The following is a 12,432-nucleotide window of genomic DNA, read 5'->3' as shown; positions in this document are numbered from 1 at the left end:
CATTTAGCCATCTAAACTAAGAGACTTTTAGTTTAATTCACAATCTATGTTGAGTTATCAGATCTTGACTATGAGAGAATTAAAAGCTACTTAAGTGGCTTCACCATCTCTGAACTTGAGAGTGAAAAATCAACTGGATGATATCAACTTCCAGACTCCGCACGTCCTCCTCACCACCCCCATCACTCCAATTAAAGAAGCTTCCTGTAGTAATTCATTTACAATGGGACTGTTCAGTGTCGACCAATAACAATTCGCATTAAGGCATATTTCATGTAAAAAAGCATCCAAAGACATGTGGTAAAACCAGGGATAATAGGAATTTAGCAAAGTAAAGGGAAGATTGAACAGAGCTTACTGAGAGAAGAATCTGAAAGAAAACTCCAAAGCAGTTTCTCTCTGAGACACTCAAGTCTTGGGCGGCTCATGACTGCCAAAGGTGGACAAATGCTGGAGATGACATGGCTGGTGTGGTGAAGAATGGACATGCAGGGAAAATGCAACATAACAAAATTAAAGGAACACCAGTTATAGGTTGAGAAGGTCACAGAAGTCAACGGGAGGCTCAATGAAAACTAAATTTAAGAGACGGAGGCAGGAGAAGCCATTATCAGCCAGCAAGCCGAAGAGAAATGGTGAGGTAGGTATCTTGGCACCGGCTGTGTGGGAAATGTTTGGATTGAGCTGACATTGGTGGAGGGTCAGTTTGAAAGGTTAATGAGGATAGGACTGGAACAGACCAGAGAAGGAAATAAAAGCACATGAGGGGCACTCCTTCTCCAGAAACAAAGGAAGGTCACTAATATAAAGTGTATACTTGTTGCTGAGTAGCAGAACTTCAACCCACTTCAATCAACTCCTTCAGAGAGATAACAAGGAAAAATAGAGACTGATTAAACAGCAATCCCAGTTCAGATGAATGTAATATTCCTTTCAGATGTTATCTGAACTTTTGGAAATATGCTCAAATTCCTCAATCTCACCACTTTGCACCTCAATTTGCAGATTCAGCCTCAGACTTATTTATCACATGTACATCAAAACAGACAGTGAAATGTGTCATTTCTGTTAACAACCAATTTGGTCTAGGGATGTGCTGGGCCAGTTTGCAAGTCAAAAGTATCAACAATTATATTGCTAGAGTTAACAAGTACTTATGTAGCCAGTTAGCAAAATCAAAGTATAATACTTCTGATTTTCATGACTACTTCTGCTTAAAATTTATTACTTGGAATAATTAAATTTCAATCTTAATGCTTTAACTGTAATGCAGATAATTAATTTTTGATACTCACTAAGTCATATAATTGGCACCCAAAAACCATTGTAATCTGGAATATGGATATTTCCAAAAGTTTATCCCCTGAGTAACATTTTGCTGTCACAGTTCTCAATCATTTTACATATCTGAAATTATACGACCTAAGAACTTCCAAATGACAGATGCTAGTAATGCTACAACTTTCAAGTTAGTTAAAGCAGGATAACCATGACATCAAACAAGCCACTGGATTCACATTTTCTTCACTTTATTGTCATATTGACTGACATGCGTCACTTCCTCAAAGAATCGGAGCACTGGGGAATCCATCAGCATGTTGAGATATATTTTTCTCACCTCCCCCTAAATACCCTTGATTTCATGTTATAACAACATACACAAAATGCTGGTGGAACACAGCAGGCCAGGCAGCATCTATAAGGAGAAGCTCTGTTGACGTTTCGGGCTGAGACTCTTCATTTATATGATCCCAATTCCCACATTCGTAGATATTTAAATAAAATATGTAGTATGCTAATAAAAGCATACTTGATAGCTAAGTCCTCCAGCTGATCACCCATTAATTTTTAATCTTGTCTGTAAAATGGAAATAAATTCACTTTTAATCTCCTTACATGTTATTATTGATTCTGCATTAACTGAACCCATACTACTTGTTATATGGATCTCTTCCATGTTGCAAATTCCACAAATTCTGTGACTTTGTTCAGCTAATCTCATCATGACAAAGAAGTAACAGAACCTGCCAACTGATTCGTGAGGTGAGCTGTGCCCTGACTCACACATCAGCTTTGGCACATTGTCCGTTACAGTAAGTTCTGTGTCATATATAATGCCAATGATTTCTGATGAAGAATATGACTATATCTTTTATGAGTGCAGTCCAGCCTCACCTTGACAACAACTAGTAGCACAGTTACAAACACTAATTATCTATATCACTTAAAGATATACTGTAAATAACAATTATTTAAATAATTGTTCTCTCCACTATCTATTTTGGTGCTTCTTACCTTGATATAACAAAATGATATTAAGTTAGACTGTTGATTTCACAACCTTACAAGACAAGAACAGAAAGGAATCTTAAAGCAAAAGAAAGAAATGGCAAAAATGTGCACAGCAATTTAATAACAACTTTAAAGCAGTATTAAAATCATGCAATGTAAATTAAAATAATAATATGGTGTGGAATTAGAAGAGTCCAGAAACAAATTCTTCCTCATAATTCTGTCTGTGCAGTGTTCAATACAGCTGCTTTAACCATTAGCAGAATGAAATTATCTACAAGAAATAAGAAACTATAAATTTTTCCAGCCTAAAAGGTCCATGTCTCTGTTAATGATTCAAAGGAGCACTGTTGGCCAGGATTTTCAACAATAAAGCCAGCAGTTCCATTTGGAAAAGCCTTCATTTGCATTCACAATTGTGTAGAGTTATTGTGTAGGCAATGCATAAAGACAGAAGTTCCAAACTTCTCTGTGAATTATTGTTGCTGTCGCTCTGTTTGCACTCTGATGTTGGACTAGCCCAGCAGTAGACCGAGAGCTTCCACAGTGACGGTTAGAAACATGCCTGTTGTGCCTATACCAAGTTAGACCTGCAGCAGAGACAAGGACACCTTTCAGTTCAATGGGGAGAAAGAACTGAAATGGAGAAACGAGAGTGCCAGGTAATTGGCTTAACTGAATTAATTTTACCAATATTTCTTTCTTTTTAAGGTAGCTTTTTAAAGCCTTTAATAGTTTAAAAATTTTAATCTTTAACAACTTTAACAGATTTTCTTGACAATGAGAACATCTCTGTGGTGTTTCTGTGCAATGCAACTATAGACCAGCTTGAATCTGAGTGGCTCTGGGTGCTACTGATACATAGAACATAAGAAGCAGGAGCAGGAGCCTACTCCACTACTCAATAACATCATTGCTGATCCAGTCTTGACCTCAACACCACCTTCTGCTCTCTCCCTTAACCCCTGACTCCCTTGTTCTTTAACTGTCTGCCAGTCTCTACCTTGAACACATTTAACAACCCCACCTCCATAGCACCAAAGACTCATAAAAATCAGCAGATACTGGAAATCCAAACTACTGGAGGAATTCAGCAGGCCAGGCAGCATCAATGGAAAAGAGTAAACAGTCGACATTGCACACCAAGACCCATCATCAGGACTCTAAAAGTACACAACAGATGAAATTCCTCCTCATCTTCATCTGAAATAGGTAATCCCTTATTCCAATGCTCTGTCCCTGAATTCTGGGTATCCCCTCAAAGCAAAGCATTAATCTCAACACTCACCCTCTCATATCTCCCTCAGAATCTATTATGTTTCAATAAAATTATGCCTCATCCTTCTAAACTCCGTATTTCTTAACCTAGTCATCCCAGTATGCAACATACTGAACTTTCTCTACACTGCCTCCAATGACAACACATCCTTCCTTAAATACTGTACAAAGAACAAAACTGTTCCCAGTATTCCATGCCCTGCAGTGCATCAACATGTTTATATTCTGGACCTCTTGCAGTAAAGGCCAACATTCCATTGGCCCCCTCAATTACATGCTGTGCCCACATGCTAGCTTAATGGAATTGATGCACTAAGGCATCTAGATCTCTTTGCAGTTGTAGTCACATACTATTTTAAATAATAATTTACTTTTACATTCTTCCTTCCAAGTGATTGACCTCATATTTTCCCACATTATTCACCACATTCTGATCAGCTCAGAGCTGGTTTTACTAAGGAAATTTGTGCAGTCAGAACTGGTCTAGTGTCTACCAGTGAGGCAGCAAACCACAGGCAATGAGCTCCACTATGAAAATACTGAGCAATCAGATTAGACTTCATTCTGTATCTATGCACAAAATGTTTCTGCTTTGGTTAGTTTCTAACCTTTTGTGTTCTCACCTCACTTTGTTTCCTTATTTTCATCACTGGACCATAACCCCCATCGTAAACGAGCAACAATGCTCAACATCCCCCACCCCCTCCATTCTGCCTCCAAAAGGCAACCTGATACTTTACTTCCAGACTGTCACTAACTTGATTCAATTAGCATCCCCAAGTGGCATTTAAGGAATTTCTTTCTAGTTCCTTCACTCTCACTTAAGTTCTTCATTGTAAACTCTTGTTAAGAGGTCTCACCACAGGAAGAGCAGTGTGTCCCTCTCTACAATCAGTCAGATAAACTGCATGTGTGTCTAGCTTCTATTTATTGAAATGTGACAATGGCCGAATATGGACCCTGCCTATTATACTTGTAACAGTGATAGATTAGAACAATGTTCATAACATTATCTATTAGAGTAGTTAATTTTTGAATAGCCTCAAGTGAATTATAAAATATCCTGTAATTAGGAACACTGTAATTTTACTAGTCATGAAATGTTTTAAAGGAGCAGCTCCTTCCATATGTTTCAAGTTAGAAGGTAACACAATTAGTACAATATTTTACTTTTCAATAACTTACTGCCATGAAATAGGAAATTGCATCAATCAAAACTCAGGGACTATGATTATTTAAGAAACTTATCCATTTAAGTGACAGTAGATTTGATCTTTTCTGAGCTTTTCTGCACCTTGTTGTCATTGCTATTATTCAAGATGTAATAGCAGAATTGCATGAAAATAATTTAACTGTGTTAGGTTTAAAATAAAGCAGCTTCAAGACATAGTATTTACTAACAATATTTTACCGCAGTATTGATGAAGAAGGGTCTCAGCCTAAACATTGACTGTGCTCTTTTCCTGGGCCGCTGAGTTCCTTCAGCATTTTGTGTGTGTTGTTTACAAATGTATTTCTTGTTTATCTAATGAAAGTTGAGGAAGTACACTAGGGACAATTAGTTTATAATACTAGTAATAATATTTAGACGTCTTCATTAATCCCCTTTCTCACTTTTGCTTTTTTTTCATGTTTATATCCTGCCTGGATATTCGCATTCCATATGGTGATTACTTAAATAATTATTTCGAAGTCTTACTCCACTTCTGACCCACTTGTTACCTTAATTCATTATTTTCATTACTACATCTGAATCTATCCAAACAGATAGTTCTTAGTCACTCAGCTTCTTTCCAATAGTGTTTCTTATTCTTCACCCATCTTTTTCTCTGTAGCAAAGAATTAAACTTGTCAGCTGGGCGTAAATCTGTACATGGGGCATCCCACAACAACTAGAGCAGCTTCAGTGTAAATGTATAGCTGTCAATGAAGACAAATTAATTGAATTGGAATAATCTATTAACAAATTGCCTTCTCTGAAGAAGTCTCAAGTGCTTGCTCTAGAATTTAAGCTTGGTCTAGTTTTTACGTTGAATCTTTTACGTTTCATAATCTTCAATATCATGCTTCTTTGAAAATAAACATACTTTCAATGAATGTAAATATGTCTCTGGCCTTTTCCTTTCTCTAGTTTTTCTTCCTTTGTCTCTCCCTGCACTGTACAGTTTCTGCTTTCTATCATTCTCCATGCTGTTTTTTATGTCTGCTGATAGAAACCATTAGATGGTTTGTTAACTGCATTTTTCACTTGTCCTCTTTGCCGAGTTTATTTCTGTCATTATCTTTCCCAATATCTTCTCACAATAATGTAATCTCTCCAGATTTATTTCTCACAAGAATACAGTCTTTTTTGTTTTGGATTCCTGATTTATTTCATGAGCGTTTTTGATTCTCTCTATACAATGCACTCATTCCTTCAAAATGTCCTATCCCTGCTAGTCTATCCCCTGTCAGTTTGTAAAGCCGAGCTGGAGAAAGGCTAAATAAACTCACTGTGCCCTAGAGAGAGTGACTTGAGGAAACCTAAACCAGAAAACATCATCCATTACCTTTTCAATAATTTAAAACCAGATGCCCAAGCACACAAACAGCTAAAACAACAAATAAAGCAGCATCATGGAATTTTTGTCTGCCTAAACCATGCACTGAAATTCCAAAAAGCATAGAATTAGATCATGAGAACTTGGTGCATTTTCACAAAATTCTGGTCTACATTTTTTTTGGAAAATCCTTATAAAACTTACACTTTTATTTGATTGCTTGATGCTTACAATGGTAAGACTGGGTATTTGTAGAAAATCTGGAATTTGACAGGCTCGGAACATGTAAAGAGTACTGATTTTAACTTCAATTCTCACTGATCTAATACCGCACACATAAAACAAATATTTGACAGTTTTCTTCAGACAAAAAAATAAAGTCTGGTATGTACTGGAAAATCAAACGTAAACTGAGAAATAATTACTGTGTATTCAGTTATAAAGCCATTGATTCACTTAAACATTTGGATGAACATATATTGAAATTATTCGGCCATTTTATCAGTAGTTCGGAAATTAAGGTTGTTATTGTTCACCATCCAGCTTTCAAATAATACCAATCCATTTTCCACCACTGGCTAAATGCCAGCCCTTTTCTAAGAAAACTCTGTTTTCCATCGAAGAGACATTCACCATGGACACCACATGCAGCATTGATTACTGTGTAATTTTAGTAGAATACTCTCGGTCCACCAGAAGTGTTTCAACACCTACTTGAGATGTGACACAATCAATCAGTGCAGCATTTACATCTCCCAAATACTAACTATAACAGCACTTTAAGTACACTATGATATTATTTTCAAAGTTATGGGCTATTTTTAAACATGATATCATAACCCAGTATAGTATTGATTTCTATTTAGTTTGCCATGCACAATCTATTTGGCTTATTTGTAAACCTAAGGGCATGGACAGTCTTGAGAATTCATTGAAAATAACATTTTATTGGTCTAACTTGTTTCTAATTTGGTCATGGGTCCATTTTTTTTTTAGGTATGGAATCGGGATCCCACAGTAGGTTGCTCATCATGCAACTTTAGTTTTAATTTTCAATGTTTTAAGAACTTAATTATTTAAAATTATTAACAAGTCACCATTAAAAAAATTGTTTGCAAATAAGGAACATTCAAAACCCCCCCATCTTCCACATGACAATATCACATACCAATGTGGGACGTTGATTCGCTTAAACATGATTTACGTCATCACCTCATAGAGAGTCCAAAACAATTTTTCATTGATATCTTGAAGATTCAAGGCCTTGAAATTGGATTTTCCAATTAAATTCTGCTCTTTTAGAGAGGAACTAAATGGAACAGGACTGGAAGTTGCATGTAATTTAACTGATAAAATTCTCCACAGTGTGCATTGATTAGTGCACTGCCAGAAAGGAGAAGAGGGAATGCTGCTTGGTGGATGTCAAGCAAGATTGAATAGTCAGGCTTTAAGGATGAATAAATATCCTGGAATCCTTTTGATTACCTTTGGGAATCAGTTAGTGCTAACCTTCCCTCTGCAGATTAAATGGGACAAGTAGATTCACTCTCAGCATGTAGTAAAACTAGGCAATAGAGAGAATAAACTCAGTAGGTCAAAGATCTCCCACTCTCTGACACTCATTTAGAAGAACCATGTATAATTTTGAATTACTGTGACACTAATTCCTACTCCACATTGAGCAGTAATATTATTTGCAGACTAAGAGTACAAGTGCAAACCTCTTTAAATGTCATCTCAATCTCTAGAAGTGTCCTTCATTGTTAATAGTACTTGCATAAATGCTTGCCAATAAAATTAAGATATGAAGGCAATATTTTGATATGCATTCCATTCTAATTTCATCTGCTCCATGTGGAAGGTAAAGTGCTGCCCAGGGATTTCAGATGAACTAATTCTCACCACTGCCTTTGGCCATAAACGCTGAAACTCCATCCCTTCCCCTGGCAATTGTCATAAACTGAAACAAACTGTTCTCAACCCTGTGTTGGAGTTACACACATCCTTAAATTATCATCTACAGTCAACTGCTTACTACTTCCTAACTTGCTAACTGAGTACTTTGTCCAGCCCCTCCCTCCCTGGAGATGGTTCCAAAGCATTCCAGCTGACTTCCAATTTCAGCCTTCCATCAATTCAGCTTCTTGGGTTACTGCTTGCTCTAACTTGTACCCCTGGACATCCCTTTGCTGACCTGATTAAACATTAAATCCGTAGCTACCATCCCCTAAATGTGCAGACCTCCATTCATATCTCTATAGTTCACTACTCTACTATTACCATCAATCAATACCTTCCTCCAGCAAGAGCCTAGGCTTCAGGCAAATCCCTTCTTAAATCTCCCAATCTCTCTTTCCTCCTTTATGACACCCCTCACTTCGGTCCAGCACTAATATTTTGGTCATGTGCTCTGATATTCCCCAATGTGACTCGGTGTCAAACTTTGTTTAATAACTTCAGCGAAGGATCTTGGTGTAGAGACAACTTCATTAACGTCACATGTTGTCTTTGAATGAGCCGACAGCTCTGAATAAGGTGTTTTATTCGACGTGCCCGTTTGCTGTATTTATTCGCCTTTGGTTTGTTCGTCCCTGTGGTATAGATCCAGTGACACCAGTGAAATGCGGGAACGGAATAGTAATGTTAGGAATGCTGAATCCCAGTCGGTAAAATTAGGCTAAATATGATTATGAGGAACCATCGGCTTCTCTCTATTTCTGGGATCTATCGTCACCAAATACTCATAGTCTCAGATTTGCACCCACAGCCTGGCGTTATACACCTCACAGAGGCATCAACATATAAATATAGTACATCAATGTTATGTATTTTGTCTGAAAAGACTTAATAACACTAAGCTCGGCTCTTCCCACGTTGCAATTTGGAATGCAGAAATGCAGTGGGATTCGCAGCGCTGGGAGCTCCCGGTCAGCCAGGGTGACTGCCACTAGTAAACCACCTCCATAAGGACTGCAGCATCCGCCTCGCTCTTCTGCGCTGCAAATAAAACAGCCCCCGAAATGTCACCCATAGTTCAACTCCGCCCAATACTGGATTTTTAAAAATTGTTAAAACAGGCACGTTTATTGCCCTGATTGCCGATCGCCGCGAGTCCGCAGCTCGTCAAGAGGCTTCAGAGTGGGAACGCCTGCATGGGAGAGTTGCCTGCGCCAATGTCAGAGCGTGGGCTACCTAACAAGGAAAAACACCGGGGGGCAGGCAGCATCTATGGAGACGTTTGGCGTCGAAGCGCTACATCTGAGATAATGATTGCTTAATAGGAAATAATCCGATTAACAGTTGGAGCCGCTTTAATTGTAATGATACTGGTCCCAAGAAGTGAGAATGTTAGGGTTGAAAATAGTGGGGAAACCGGCACGTGGCAGAGAAAAGACGGGGGGGGGGGGGGATTAGGACAGGTAACACGGGGTGACGCGAAAGAATGCGAGAGGGGTTAAATGTGGATGGAGGGTGTGAAGGAGAGACTGGGGGAGGAGAAGGCTGTTTGGGGTAGAGAGCTTTGGAAAGGGAGCTTCAGGACAGCGGGAATAGGGACCATTGACCAGGGGCGGGGGCGGTGGGGGGGTAACAATAATAAGCCTGACTGCTCTGCGAGAGACTAACTTGACCAGTTTCCGCAGCTGGTGCAACAGTCTTCTCTCCCGTGCAGTTAATAATACTGTTGTGGGCAAAATGCTCTCCCGTTTTGGAGACTGGGAGCTTATCGTTTGCGTAGATGCTGTTACACTTTGTACACGTTGTACATCTACCTAGAATGAACGACGATCATTTATGAAAATTATAAATTATAACGAATGGCGGCCTCACTGGGGAGAATAAATAAAAGCCAATGAAAATAAAAAAAAACAAGGCTGCCCCACCACCAAAAGACAAGTTGTTCGAAACTCAGCAACCTGCCGAGCGTTCAACTCGCTGTGAACGCAATCCCCCAAATCAACTTGGCTGTCGAAACGATTTCTCTCCCTTTTGTACAATGTAAAACAATATTTCGGAGAAAATCTCTAAAGTGTGTAATTCATGCGATTTGGGGACTGCCATCTCAGTCCTACAGATTAGCAACTAGAAGCACTGGCCGAGTTAAAGGGAGGATTCGGCAAGATAAACGCGAGCTGTGAAAGATATATGAAAACTCACGAACCATGTCCAATCTGAGTCAGTGAGTATTAAGTAATACGAAAATCTATATCCACTTAAAGTGCAGTAACCCACCAGCCGGTGGTCTCCGCGGCCATACACATACCGCAAGGCACACAGGAGTACTAGCCCGCCGAGTACATCTTTAATGCTCTGGTATTAAATGTTTTTGGCTTAGAGGTCAGAATTAATTAGCTGTAAATATAGTCGATAATTCACAAATTTAACTGAATGTATTAATGCGAGTCCAACGAGAATGAGAACACTAAAATTAGGAGACGACGACCTCCGCTCGCAGCCTCCGGTATTTATCCGAACATCTGTACCTCCAGATGAACGTATAAATTAGACAATAACAGAGATGTAAACATGCCATTCGGCCCATCGTACTCATACCGGCCGAAAAGAACTAGCGAAATTAAAAACATCCCCAACTGCCGGTGTTGAAACCTATAGTCTGGACACACCAAAGATTTCACTCTGAGAGGAAAATTAATTTTTCTACAACACCCTTTCCCTTTTTATGTTTTAATCTAAATGGGAAGGATCTCCTCTTCACTGGGGGAGTGGGTGGATTCATTTGTGGGTTACATTACTAAAGGGGAGGGGGTTCCCTCCGCCTGCGCTGATTCTCAGACTAAGGACGTGACGCGGATAAACTAATGAAATATTTGGGTCGAAAGAGGTTTCCGACTGTGATGACATGCATGGTATTCGGTGTAAAACCAGCCCAATGGTCCACATAGCATGAGCCCACATCTGTGGGTGAATTGTCCTCAGCTGTGCCCTGGTAGCCTGCCGTCGGCGGTACTCACATTTCCGTGATGTTCTCCATCTCAGCTGCGGTTGCCAGGGCTGGAAAAGCCACGATGCCCGGCTCGGTGCAGGTGATCCTACTGACGCTGCATCTGCAGGACGAAGGGCAGCCGAGCGCCAAGCTGCCAAATCCCAGCAGGATGCCCAGAAAGCACAGCAGCGATTCCCTCAGCCCGTGACACCAACATCCCGTCAACGAGGAGTCCATCCTCGCCTCGCCTCTCCCCCACACTCCAGATCGGAAACGTTTTCCCAAACAAAAATAAAAAGCAAAATAAAGCTGGTGCAAATCCGTGTCTCTCCCGACCCTCTAGCAGCGGGTTATTCCTTTTATTATTATTCTGGGAGAAGGGGATAATCCGTAAACAGATTTCTATAAACTGTGCTCGCCTACTTTGCCAACCACCGCATATATAGATAAGCGAAATGGAAGCGATGTCTCCAGTTTGTAAATCCCTGTCAAAGAGCTCTCTCTGTCTCTCTGTGTGTATCTAGTCCCAGAGGGGGCGGTCCAAATGCTGTAAATGCCACTGCCAGTGCATCTGCAGCCACTACTGGCGGCTCCGGGAGAGAGATGCAGTCACCAGGGTCCGGAGCATCGCTCCTGCCGCAGTGGAGTTGTCTCCCGCTCTCTCTCTCTCACCCAGCGCCACCACCAACTCACTGCCTCCGGCTGCCGTGGGCTCTCGGCTCTCGGCTTTAATTCAAGCTCTCACCACCCCCCCCCCCCCCCCCCCCCCACAGTCCTCCACCTTCCCACCAAACTATTAGGTTTTTAGCGTCCAATTCGGAGAGCTGCTGAGCATGACGTGAGGCTGACGCACGAAAGGGGATGAAGCGGGTGTTTTTTCGGCTAAAAATGAAAACTATAAAAGAGAGGAAAAAAAAAGTAAAGACGCGGAGAAGCGGTTAAAGGTGCGGGACGTGAGATTGTTGGCAATGAGGCTGGAAACGTCCCGCCCACCAGACTGCTGCAGGAGCAGCCAATCCCCCGGCTCTAGTCCATACTGGAATTACGGGAGCATCGACACACGACACCTAGCTACCTGCACCTCAGCTTGTCAATCACCAAAACAGCATCTATTAAATAATTCAGGGCAGCATGTTAATTCACTCACACGATAATCGATCACCATGTCCCTGTAGTAATCAATCCACAGGTGCCAGCTGGGGTGGTAATAAAAATGAATCGTCGGAGGGTCGAAGAAACGCATGGTTCCATTGGGTTTCCCCTAATTTGAACGGCACTTCCCTGAAAAGTATTTGCGCGGATGCATATATGGGCGCGTATACTATAATACATAAGTATTGTGTACCTGTGCGCGCGTGCACGTGTGTGAGTGTGTCTGTC

The 12,432-nt window shown here is 40.5% G+C and overlaps 1 protein-coding gene across 1 annotated transcript in view; it reads right to left on the bottom strand.

Annotated features, from left to right (window-relative positions):
• ntrk2a (neurotrophic tyrosine kinase, receptor, type 2a) overlaps window positions 1-11,784 on the bottom strand; it is a 228,028-nt gene extending 216,244 nt beyond the window's left edge. The window contains exon 1 of the mRNA XM_059969820.1: window positions 11,081-11,784. Coding sequence (XP_059825803.1) covers window positions 11,081-11,289 — 209 coding nt within the window. The 5' untranslated portion in view covers window positions 11,290-11,784. The remainder of the gene's footprint in view (window positions 1-11,080) is intronic.
• Window positions 11,785-12,432: the final 648 nt, after the last annotated feature.

The sequence above is a fragment of the Hypanus sabinus genome, chromosome 5, assembly GCF_030144855.1.
Source record: "Hypanus sabinus isolate sHypSab1 chromosome 5, sHypSab1.hap1, whole genome shotgun sequence".
NCBI lineage: Eukaryota > Metazoa > Chordata > Chondrichthyes > Myliobatiformes > Dasyatidae > Hypanus > Hypanus sabinus.
This window is presented reverse-complemented; position numbering and strand designations above follow the sequence as displayed.